This window comes from Geotrypetes seraphini, chromosome 3 (assembly GCF_902459505.1).
Source record: "Geotrypetes seraphini chromosome 3, aGeoSer1.1, whole genome shotgun sequence".
NCBI lineage: Eukaryota > Metazoa > Chordata > Amphibia > Gymnophiona > Dermophiidae > Geotrypetes > Geotrypetes seraphini.
This window is the reverse complement of record NC_047086.1, coordinates 157,619,008-157,632,140: the sequence shown is the minus strand read 5'-3', so window position 1 is coordinate 157,632,140 and position 13,133 is coordinate 157,619,008. Positions and strand designations below refer to the sequence as shown.

Below are 13,133 nucleotides of genomic sequence, written 5' to 3'. Positions count from 1 at the left end.
GTGAATCCATGTTGGCGGGGATCCTGTAGATTCTCCTCGTCCATGATCCTATCCAATTGGCGTTTGATTAGGGTTTCCATTAGTTTGCTCACTATTGAAGTGAGACTCACTGGTCTGTAGTTTGTCATCTCTATCCTGGAGCCTTTCTTGTGTAGTGGAATGACGTTAGCCGTCTTCCAGTCCATCGGGACGTTACCTGTACTAAGGGAGAGATTGAAGAGCGCGGATAGCGGTTCCGCCAAGACATCACCCAACTCCCTGAGTACCCTAGGGTGTAGGTTGTCAGGCCCCATTGCCTTGTTGACCTTGATTTTTGACAGCTCGCAGTAGACGCTGCTGGGTGTAAATTTGAAATTACTAAACGGGTCTACTGATTTAATCCTTGTCTGTGGTTGAGGGCCGATTCCCGGCGCCTCGCGGGTGAAGACTGAACAGAAGTATTCATTTAATAGTTGGGCTTTTTCCGAGTCCGTTTCTACATAGTCTCCGTCTGGTTTTCTGAGTCGTACTATCCCGCCCGAGTTCTTTTTCCTGTCACTGATATACCTGAAGAAAGATTTATCTCTCTTCTGGATGTTCTTTGCTAGAGACTCCTCCATGCGGAATTTGGCCTCCCTAACTGCTGCTTTGACGGCTCTTGACTTGGTCAGATAATCTTCTCTGGAGTCCTGTGTCCCTGATTGTTTGTAAGAGATGAATGCTTTTTTCTTCTCTTTGATGAGGTCCGAGATCTCCGTAGAGAACCACTGTGGCTTGTTGTTCCTACTCCGTTTGCTTACTGATTTAACATAGCGGTTGGTTGCTTCCTGTATGGTGGTTTTCAAAGTTGACCACATTTCCTCCACGCTGTTGGTGTCTGCTTGGATTTGTAGCGCTTGGTGAACGAAGTCTCCCATGTCTTGGAAGTTTGTGTCCTTGAACTTGAGAACCTTGGTCAGTGTGGTAGATTTCGTGAAACCTTTCCTGAGATTGAACCATATCATATTGTGGTCACTGGAGGCCAAAGTTTCACCCACCGAGACCTCTGTGATACTTTCTCCATTGGTAAGTACCAGGTCCAAAATTGCCTGATCCCTTGTTGGCTCAAATAACAGTTGCCTGAGTCCTGCTCCATGCAGAGAGTTTAATAGCTTCCTGCTGCTGCCGGAAGCAGAGGTAAGCGTGACCCAATCCACATCGGGCATGTTGAAGTCACCTACCAATACTGTGTCCCCCCGCAAGGTGATATTCTCTATATCTCCGATTAATTCCATATCTAGGTCTTCTTGATGTCTTGGGGGTCTGTATACTACGCCAAGATACAGGCATTTGTCCTTCCCTCTGGCCAAATTTACCCAAAGGGATTCCCCAGTGTACTGTACATCTGTGATTCTGGTGACCTTAATGTCATCTTTAGTATATAATGCTACCCCACCTCCCATTTTGCCCTCCCTGTCCCGGCGAAGCAAGTTGTAACCTGGTATGACCATGTCCCACCCGTGGGAGTCTGTGAGCCAGGTCTCAGATATCGCCACCACATCCAAGTCGGCATTCCTCATTTCTGTTTCCAAGTCTAGGATCTTGTTTCCCAGAATGTGGGCGTTGACGTACATAGCCCTCCATGTTGTGTGTTTGTTATATCTCAATGGGGACAATCCCTCTTTATCAACTAGGACACCATTAGTATTTTTCGCGTGTCTCTTACACTCCCTAGACCCAGAGTTACAGCGTGTACCTATCCCGGACTCCCCATGACTACAGTGTGCTCCTATCTCAGACTCGGTAATGTGTGTACCCTGTGGGGGTATTCCCGTTTGGGCTACTTTAGCCCCTTTAGTGCAATTTGCAGTGTGTGCACTCTCGCTGGTCCCAGAATTGCAGTGTGTACTCCCTCTAGACCCAGAATTGCTATGTGTACTCCACCTAGACCCAGAATTGTAATGTATCCCAGAAATGTAGTGTTTACTTAGTTCAGACTCTAAAGAGTATTGGTAGCCCATACCCTCCCCCAACTTACCTAGTTTAAAGCCCTGTGTAGTAGGCGGGCTAGACGGTGTCCAAGGACGTTCTTCCCCCTCTTGGTCAGGTGTAACCCGTCTGGTCCCAGCAGTCCTTGCAGTGCCTCTCCGTGGTGCAGGAACCCAAAGTTCATCTCCTTGCACCATTCCTGCAGACAGTCGTTCACCCTCCGGACTCGATCCTCCCTGGCACTGCCCTTGCCCCTCACTGGGAGGATCGAGGAGAAGACCACCTGCGCATCCATCCTCCTCAGCTTCTCTCCCAGGGCTCTGAAGTCTTCGGGTATGCTCTCCGGGGTGCCCCTGGCAGTGTCGTTGGTTCCGACGTGGATGAGAATCATAGGGAAGTGATCTTGGGGCTTGATGAGTCTGCTCAGGCTAGCAGTTACATCCCGGATCCTGGCCCCCGGCAAACAGCAGACCTCTCTTGATTGCAGATCTGGTCTACAAATTGGTCCCTCGGTGCCCCTTAGCAGTGAATCCCCGATGACCACAACTCTGCGCTTCCTAGGGGTGGGCCGACCTGTGGACTCTGGAACCGGAACCATCTGCTCAACCACTTCTTGTACCTCGTTGTCAGGACCTTCCTGTAGCAGCTGGTATCTGTTCTTAAGGGGGATATGTGGTGTTGATGTAGAGCTGCCCTGTATGTGAGAGAGAGAAACAGAATTAGGTTTTCTGCGTTTTCCTGTGGAGGAAGTCACCAGCTGCCAGGAATCAGCGTCTCCAGTGACTTCCTGAATTCCGATGGTTGGATTCAAGTCTGAAGTTCTGGAAGCTTTGGGTGTCTCAAGGATGGTCTTGTCAGGCTCTCGTTCGGTGATCTGAGACAGTTCCTGGATTATTCCGTCGATGAAGGTCTCGTCATCACGGATGCTCCTTAAGCGTTGAATCTCTTCTCTCAGACTCCTCAGCTCTTGCAGAAGGCTTTCCTCTGGCTGATCAATTGGTTCCGTCTGCGATGTTTAAATAACTATGTGGCACAAATAGGCGTGATGCCAGTCTCTTTCAGTTGAAAGGAAGCTCCTGAATGAGAGGGCATAGGATGAAATTAAGAGGTATAATCTAAGGCAGAGGTAGTGGAGACAAAGACTGTGTCTGAATTCAAGAAAGCATGGGACAGGCACCTGGGATCTCTTAGGGAGAGTGGATGATGTGGAGGGGCAGACTGGATGGGACGTTTAGTCTTTATCTGCCATCATGTTTCTATGTGTAATTACCCTCAAAAGTGCTGACATTCTATGAATTTACATGAAAGTGGGCATGCAATGAAGCTACTAAGCAGCAAATTTAAAAGGAACCACTACTGGAGCAATGGGAGATCTGGCAGGCTTCCCCACAGCCACCTAACCTCACCAGGTGGAGAGTATAAATCAGCTGTGAGCTGCGAGTGAGTGAGCCGCTACTGGAGCAGTGGGAGATCAGACAGGCTTCCCTGCAGCCAACTAACTTCACCTGGTGGAGAGTATAAATCAGCTGTGAGCTGTGGACCGCGGCTGTGAATCCGTAGGCCGCATATCTGAAGGGGCGTGTCCAAGGGGGCAGGAAACACCCCTTATGAGCTACGAGGAGCAGAGTGCAGAAGAATATCTTTGGGCTTCACTATGGGAAAGAGGAAAGCTAAAATTGTGCCATCTCAGCTGACCTCAGGACCAATGGACAGACATCTTCAATCCCTATTTTCACCATTGATGGAAGACAAGGTAATCATGTCATCTCAAACTGCATCTCTCTCTTCTAGGGAACTGTCACCTCCTCTTCAACCGATACTTGATCCCTCTGGAAGTTTAGCTGATCCCCCCCGTGACTGGGGGAATCATCATATTCTCCCTTACAATTTCCTCAACCAACTGAAATTATGGATTCTTCCCAAGAGGGCACTAAGTCTTTAGGAGCACAGCTTTTGACTCAGGTCCAAATGGTACTGGCATCTAATAAGGAAGTCCTTCCTAAAGACAAAGTAATTACTTTGAACGATGTCTGGCTGGTGGTCAATAGGATTGAGTCCTCATTACAGGCTACTGTGTCTAATTTACGTCAATTTTCCTCAGATATATCTACTAAAGTAAATGAGCAACAATCTCAGATAATGTCTTTGGAAAATAGGGTGGAAAAATTAGAAGGTACAGCTAATGCTTTACAGAAAACAGCTATGGCTAATATTAAGGATAGTACTTTGCTTCATATATAAATGGAGAAAACAGAGAATCTAATGAGACAAAAGAATCTTAGATTCCTTAACTTTCCTATCTCACACTATCTGGTACCTTTGGAACTCCTAAAGATGTACCTGAGGGATGTTTTACAATACCCTCAGGCGGATTCTTTTGTGCCAGATAATTTGTATTACTGTATATCCCTAGGAGTTCCAAAGAAATAAGGGAAGAAGGGGAAAATGATAGACTGGTTTCACCAGACAGTCTGAATATCTCCCAGTTTTTGGAATCTTCTAAAGATTTGATAACTACACATGCTACTTTATTGGTAACTTTTAAATTGGAGATGAAAAAACAAAATATCCTTAAATTGTACATTGCGAAGAAAGCACTGTTCTGCAGACAACAACTGAACATTTTACCGGATGTGTCCAGACAGACACAATTTAGGAAAAAGCAATTCCTGCAGCTAAGACCCAAGGTCTTGGCTGTGGAAGCTGCATTCTTCCTAAAATTTCAGTGTAAGTGTCTTGTAACATATGGAAATGATAAATTTGTTTTAGTAGATCCATTACAGTTGGAGAATTTCTTGAAAGATAAACCTGTGCAGAACGTTTCAGATACTAATTTGGTTGAAGATAAAACGTGACATATTTAAATGAGGCCTATTTTATTTTGTTTATATTACTAAAGTGTAGTAGTATTTGGCTTCATTAATGTGGACTGGAATTGAAATCTTCTTTTTTCCTGATTAGACTTTGTTCTATGTATAATACTATTTAATTTTCCAGTATTTTTTTTATCTTTTTTAACAAATATCAATAAAGTATTAAAAAAAAGAAACCAGAAAAAAAATTTTTTTCTTTACTGTGCAATTGAACTCTGAAATTCATTGCCAGAGAATGCAGTAAAAAGCAGTTAACTTAGCCGGGTTTAAAAAAAGGTTTGGATAAGTTCCTAAAAGAAAAATTCATAAGTCATCACGTAATGGATTTTCCAAAGACTATTTCTTGGATAAACAGCATAAAATCTGTTTTACTCTTTTGGGATCTGACCTGGGATTAGCCACTGTTGCAAACAGGATACTGGGCTTGGTGGACCTTCTCTCAGTCCCAGCGTATCAATGCTTATGTTCTTAAATGGCGTGTAAATGCAGGTGCTCAATTATAGAAACACCCTTTAATATCTAATTGATCAGATTAATGGCACAGTGTTATCCAGCCCCTTCATGCTTCATATAACCTACCGTACATCTCTTTACTAACATCCACAAACCAGATTAACCTGGCTACTTGGATAAGATACTCAAAAGATGGTGTATTTACTGCTTCCTTTATAAAAAAAACTAAAGGAATAAACTATACAGGGTATTAGATTAAAAAGAAAGAAGAAAACTCAATAGATTAAAAAGAAAGAAGTATCTAAATCTAGTGCTAGCACCACCTCAGAGCAATGAGTTTAAACACAGCCCAAGTTCACAAAGCAATAGTTTTATTCACTAAGCAGACTCGCACATCTGGCATGCTGCAGCTTGCTTTAAGAATGGCACGGCTGTAGCCCTGTGCCAGCAAGGGATCCACCTCCATGCTTTCTATTCATACAGTATAAGGGAGAGGAAAGGGCTCTGACTGCACCATAATTGGTCTCTGAAATACTGTAATTATAAAGCAGAAAGAGGTTGGATGTCATTCAATATTCCAGTTCACAGGGAAAGCCAAAAAAACTAAACAACTGTCCTATACAAAGGCAGCCCCTTGCATGCGGCTGGGCATCCTGGCAGCAGTTCATTTAAAAGCCAAAACAAAATAGTGGTATCTCAAACTGGTGCAAAATCAGGCAAAACTAAGTGATTTGAAGGATCTGGAGATCTTTGGAGAAAAAAAAAATTGAAAAATCTAAGATGGCTGCTACAGCAGCCTTTTGGCGCCAAAAAAACAAACTCAAAAACAACTAATAATAAAGCAACTCAGAAAACAGGATTTTAGAGATGGGAGACCCTACATACAGGATGTGACAGAAACCTTCAAAAATAGGTTTTTCAGACACCCCCTCCCCCCGATTTTGCCCATAGGCTGTAACAGCCTTACTCACTGTGACATGTACTACTAATCATTTCTATTATGCTACTAGACATACACAGCACTGTACATCAAAACATAGAAGAAAGAGTCCCTGCTCAGAAGATCTTACAATCTAGTCAAGACAGAAACTAGACAAGAAGGTGTATCAATACATAGTGCTCAGGTGGGAGAATTACAGAGGGAAAGATAAGACAGTTATTGGTGATTAAAGGTGGGTTGGAATTTGCATCTTCAAAGAAGTGCTCTGAAGGTGAAACAGCCTGTTTCAGCTCCAAGAAGTATCTGGATCTGGAAGAAGAATCTCTGCCGCAATCAGCCAGTCCTCCACACACAGATCTTCGGACTGCCAGCTGGACAGAAGTCGGGCCGATTCACAACCCCTGCGGAACCATGCGAAGAGGGGAGGCAAAATCACAGATAGCACCTTGAAGAGTCCCACTGAGCCCCCTGCAGATTCCTACTGAGCCCCCTGCAGATTCCTAACAGCCTGCACTCGAGCCCCTGCAATTTAGTAGATGAGCTAAACTACTAGGGACATGGACCCCAAGCTCCACAAAGTTTTCTGCAGGTCCAAACAAGTCCCCCAAGGGATTAATCTGTCGGTTATAGTTCCAAGTCTGTATCTTCTCCACACATGAAGAGCTTCCCCCTCACTGAGGAGCTCTGGTGAACAGACAGCCGCAAAACCACAGAAAATAATAAAGAAATATACAGAGCAGATCAGAGAGAGAGAGAGAGAGAGACAGACACCTTCCAGCTTGCATGTAGAAGGAAAAACTGAAGGAGACAGCAGAGTCCTCTGGAGAAGGAGGGGAAGTTGAAAACCAGGAATGGATTCCTTCTGCACGGCTCGCAAGCATGAGAATACCAAGTAAGGCATCGCTAGGTACAATTCTATAAACGATGCCTAGCGGTTGATTGACAACTGCACTAAATGGTGTCCAGGAGTTAGGCACCACAAGGTGCTATAAAATCAGGCCCAGAGTATCTTCTCAGACATCCGTGTAAATGTTAGCTTAAAATATAAAGGCAGTGTTTTTCAAGATCCCAAACTGTTGCAACATTTTCTGACGTCTCATATTCCTCAAACATTTTTATGAGTGGGCACAGAGATGTGTGCATAGGGATAGCAAACTGGTGGGTTACATATATAACTATTTCATATTGCTTAGTTCTTGAGATTTTTATTCATGCAGATTTTAACAAAACAAAGATCAACATTCCATAAGCAGACACTTATGAAGCTAGCAGTGTATCTTGGGTTGAATTCCCAAAATTTATCCCAATACAGTAAATGGCCACAATCCCTGTATGAATTTATTTTTCACTTTCCAGCAGTTAAAAGGTTAAGGCATGGATCTTGTATATTCTTTTCTCAGGGATATAAATGTACTACGACTATCCCCCTCCAAAAAAAAAAATCAGGTTGATCAGCAGAAATTTTGCAAACTGATTTTTGAGGTGTTTGCCCTTTCCCTACTGTAATTTTGACTGAACCTTAACTCTGTCCGTTACATCCATCATTTCTGCTGACCAGTTGTCTATACAGTGATGTGTGCTAAATGAACAGATGTACAGTATTTTTGCCTGCGCAAACAGCATCTTCCACCTGCTGCTCACACCAGCCTCTTCTCCCTTCCAATGTCACTTCCTGGTCCCGCAACCAGGAAGTGATGTCAGAAGGGTGCCGAGACCGGCGCAAGCAGCAGGTGGAAGATGCTGCTCGGGCCGGCAAACATTTCAAGAGGTATGCGGGGGGCAGAGAGAAGAGGCGCTGATGATGTGCGTCCCCCGCAAAGAAGGCGCCCAAGCCAGTCAGCCCTCTCTACCCCCACCCCTTACTACACCACTGCCTTGGTCAAAGAACAACCCAGATGGTGTACAAAAACCCTCAAACAGTAACATACTGAAATGGCTGGTGGCAAAACTTTTGCATTTTATGCCTGCAGTCAGATTAATAATTGGAAAAACTATGCATGCCTTGTCTTCAGCTCTTGGTAGAACACATTGTGTATATCTCACAGATGCAATACCATGTTTCCCTGAAAATAAGACAGTGTCTTATATTAATTTGGGGGTCCAAAAATGCATTAGGGCTTATTTTGGGGGAATGTCTTATTTTTTTTCATGTACAACAATCCTCTCTCCCTTCCTCTTCTCTACCCCAATTCTTCCTGTTTCCTTTTTCATCCACCCATGTGCAGCATCTTTCCTCCCCTGTCAACCATCCCCTTGTGAAGCATCTTTCTATTCCTCCCTCCCACCCCATTGTGCAGCAGAACCCCACTGACCCTTCCACCATGAGACTGACATACCTCCGCTCCAAGGCCTCCAAAAACAACAGCAGCTGTTTTGGGAGGACTGAGTGGAGGTATGTCAGGTCTCACCGGAGTGTGGATTGCTGAATTGACGAGTCCAATTTTTTCAGTGAATCGGGCAGCACTAATGTCAGGGAGTATCGGGGACATGGAGGGGGGGGGCTTTGGGGATCGATCTTAACTAGGGCTTATTTTTGGAGCATCTTTAAAAATCATGCTAGGTCTTATTTTCGGGGAAACAGGGTACTACAACTGAGATAAAATCTGATCACACGCATGCCCACTGGCATTCATGGTAACTGTTGTATGCCTTTTGTTATGAAGTCATGTAATTGTTGTATTGCTGTCGTTACAAAGGTTATATTTCTAGCTTGGTAACAAACAAATCTGACCTGAAAATCAGTTCAAATGGCTTAGAGGCCCTTTTAATGCAGGGCATTAAATCCTTAATGCTGCTGTGGCATGGGAAGATAGCGTTAAAGGGATTTTCAGTATTTTACCTGTTTTCACACACTAAGCCATATGCTATATATATATGACACCTAAAAAAAAAAAAGTCAGCACCATAAAGGATGGAACTTAGTGCGATTCTATAAAATACCCCCAAAGTTAGGTGCAGTTTATACAATCACATGTAGCACTCATCCGCATGACTAACTTTTAGGCACAACCATTTATACCAATGAAAACTAAGTCTAAATATCAACACTTAAATTGTGCAAGGATTGGGCACCTAACATTTAGGAATGCCCAAAATCTGCCCATGCTTAGGGTTAATATATGACTCCAGAAAAAGGAGGCCGGATTGCGACATCCGGGTTTTATTTCCACTGAAAGCAATGGAAATAAGGAGGACAAACTGAGGCTGAGAATGACATGGTGACAAAATTTATCACAGTTCCCATCCCTGCAGATAATTGCGGGAAACCATCCCGTGTCATTCTTTAGTGTCTATCTCAACCTCAGTCCTACACCAGCATTCTTCAATGCAAGGCTTGGGGGGGGGGGTCAGTGGCTGAGCCAAATAAGATAATGAAGCCATAGTGACATAACTGATAAGCTCAGCTCTTATTGGTGGAATGAGACATTATGACATCACAATTTCTGCTCTGGATACCAGAGACTGTCATTCTTTAGTGTCTACTAAACCTCAGTCCTTCACCAGCATTCTTCAATGAAAGGCTTGAGGGTCAGTGGCTGTGCCCATTCATAACTCTGATTCTTCTCTCTCTCCTTAAGAATGACATGGAGATGGTTTCCCGGGGTTATCTGCAAGGATGGGAATGGTGATGAATACTTCCATTGCTCTCAGTGGAAGTAAAACCTGGATGTTTCAAGCCGTCATCCTTTTTCTGGAGTCATATGGTAACCCTATCCATGCTCCTCCCTGGGCCATGCCCTTTTTGAGATCCATGCACTAGAATTTGTGTGTACCACTTTATCGAATAGGCTTAGAAAGCTGTTCACAAATTCTAATTAGTGCCAACTTGTTAATTGGCAATTATTGGCATCAATTGGCTCATTTAACAATTGTATGCCCAAATCGGCAATGCATACAGGTCGCATAAAATCTGGCATTAAGTGTGCGTTAAATATTTTATATATATATATATACATATATATATATATACACTTGTGTATATAATTTTTTTAGAGGAGGCATTTCAAGGGTAGAGTGTGGTGATCCTGCATTATCCAGCTAGTGGGGAAAAAAAAGAAAAAAAGCCACAGTAAATCTGGGCTTAGTGCATAGAAAGTTCCATGTCAGAATGCGCTAAGCCCAGATTTCACGGTACTTCTTTTACACTGACTAATATTGCTTTACATTCTGTATCAAACCAGTTTGGTTTGGTGTGCTGGCCTCTATTAGTTTAAAAAATAAAAAGAAAATAAGTTAATTCTAGCTTGGAAGTTAATGCCTCTTTTTGTACTACTGTAGAACATACCGTAGTATGTGGACTATGTTCTCAGTCTCTTCAGAAAGAGCACCTAGTACTAGTCCTTAAAGAAAATTTGAATTTGGGATGACTTTAGCAGGCATTCGAGCATTCAATTCTGGTTCCATAACGCCCATGTGCAGAAAACAAAACAAATTTCGGCGATAAATTGCACTCGTGTTCTTTGCATGCCAGAATAAATTACATTTAAAAAAAAAAAAAAAGCCAAAGCCGGGCCCACTGAGAAAAAAAACCAGTAGCGCTAACTGCACTCAAAAGCCATATCGAATCCTCCTGCATCAGCACTTTCCGATCCCCAAGACAACAGACGTGTCCTTAACAACTCCAAAACAATTCCTACGAAACTTGCGGTGCAAACCAGCCGCGGTCAAGCGCAAGATAACGCATCCTGCCCGACTTTCCCGTCTCATTTTCGTTTCCTGTTGCTTTGCTGCCAACTCTAACGCATCTTCACTAGATCTTCCAACTGCTCTGGAAAAAGTTGGACTGAATAAACGAGCCCAGCTTTCCCCCCCTCCCACGCACTTACCGTAATCCATGATGGAGTGGTCGCAGTCCCAGGTGTCGGAATTGGGGCTCGCGCGCAGGCAGCGCCTCCAGAGCGACGCGTACTCCATGTTGGGGTCCGTCTCCACCCAGCCGTTGCCCGACAGCGCGATAATGTCGAAGATGATGGCGCAGAGCAGCAGCAGCGGCAGGATCCATTTGCAGCGCGGGTAGGCGATGCCGCACCTGAACATCTCGGCCGGGGAAAAAAAAGTAGGGAGTCCGAGAAAGCCAAAAAAAAAAAAAGCTAAAAGCGAAGAACGGCTGCTCGGCCCGACTTTCAGCTCTGCTGCGGGCGGGGGCTGCAGTTTATAACCGGGATCGCGGCGGCGGCTGCGGTTCTGCCCTGTGACTCACTCGTTTCAAGGACCTGTAGAGCTGGAAGGTGGAGCTGCGCGATCGGGCCGAGCCCCTGCCTGCACCTTCTCTTCTATGCCCCAGGCTAGGAATTTGACACACCCTCCCCTCCTCTGCTTGCCCTTGCTGAAACCTCCTACCTCCCTTGCTTCTGCTTCCGGGACCTCAAGCTGCCTCTGCTCCCAGACGGAGGAGCTCGATCACTTTCGGGGCTTCACTGGGTCTCTGCCCCACGGTGGTGGTAGTTTTCATCGAGGGCATGGTTCCGGGGGGGGGGGGGGGGAGGATGGGGATGAGATTTGATGGTTATTGCACTATACAGCAGTATTGTAGAAAAGTGTTAGTTAGCATCATATCTATATTTGAATATTCTTTCTTGCTATTATATTTTTTTGGATTGTACTGATATTTACCATGTACAGTCAAACCTTGGTTTGCAAGCATAATTCGTTCCAGAAGCATGCTTGGAATCCAAAGCACTGGTATATCAAAGCGAATTTCCCCATAGGAAATAATGGAAACTCAGACGTTTCGTTCCACGACCCAAAAACTTTAATACAAAATACTATATGTACTTGTATTGCAAGACATTGTTTGTATATCAAGTTAAAATTTAATCAAATGTAAAATTTAATCAAATGTTTTGCTTGTCTTGCAAAACACTTGCAAACCAAGTTACTTACAATCCAAGGTTTTACTATATATGGTTGTTCTGCAGTAGAGAATGACCCAGGAACAATTTTGTCCCTGTCCCCGTAGTAAGAGGGGGTAGTGGAATGTCCCAGGCACTGTCCTTTCCCTGTCTCATGCTTGCAAGTTCTGCTTTAACCGCACAAGCCCCAAACATTTATGATTTTAAAGTGTTTTATGCTTGTGCAGATAAGGACAGAGCCTGCAGGAATGGGACGGGAGGGGAATAGAGAGATCCTGCTTTTTAATATGTATTTTTTTAAATATTGTTTCATACTAGTCCTACCATGTTTCCTCGAAAACAAGACATTGTCTTATATTCATTTGGGGCCTAAAAAAGGCACTCGGTCTTATTTGCGGGTAGGGCTTCCTCTCCTTCACCCCAATTCTTCCTCTTTCCTTTCACCTACATGTACATCTTTCCTCCCCTCTAACCCATCCCCTTGTGCCTTCCCTCTGCAGCATCTTTCTATGCCTCCCCTCCCCCTGTGCAGCAGAACCCTTTGCCCAGCTTCTATCCTTCCTTCCCATCCCTTGTGCAGCAGAACCCTTGAGCAACCGCCGCCGCCATGCAGCCAAACCCTCCATCCTTCCCTCCCAACCGATACCCGCCAACCGCGACCATAAATACCTTCCAGCAGAAGAGCTTCGGGCCAGCATCCTTCTCGTTGGAGCCTTCTGTATACTGATGACTTTATCAGTACACAGGAGGCCCCAGCAAGAAGGCAACGAAGCAGCCTGTGAGTGCTGATGGCCCGACGCTCCTCTGCTGGAAGGTATTTATGGTCGCGGTCAGTGGGGATTGGTTGGGAGGGAAGGATGGAGGGCAGAAGATGGAGAGGTGCAGGAAGTGTTTTCTCGCCTACTGCTGCTGCTTCAAGGTATTGTCTAATGCAGTGTTTTTCAACCGGCAGAAATAAAAGAATTATTTTGTGGACTGGCAAACTACTAGGACTAAAATTTAAAAATCTTGTTTCCGCCCCATCTCTGTGAGCTCGGTCCCTGCAAATCATCTGATCCCATCCACACA

The 13,133-nt window shown here is 44.5% G+C and overlaps 1 protein-coding gene across 1 annotated transcript in view; it reads right to left on the bottom strand.

Moving 5' to 3' along the window:
• The window catches only part of PERP (p53 apoptosis effector related to PMP22), a 46,182-nt gene extending 34,683 nt beyond the window's left edge, over window positions 1-11,499 (bottom strand). The window contains exon 1 of the mRNA XM_033938454.1: window positions 11,040-11,499. Within this exon, the coding sequence (XP_033794345.1) occupies window positions 11,040-11,250 (211 nt within the window). The 5' untranslated portion in view covers window positions 11,251-11,499. The remainder of the gene's footprint in view (window positions 1-11,039) is intronic.
• Between the last annotated feature and the right edge of the window lie 1,634 nt (window positions 11,500-13,133).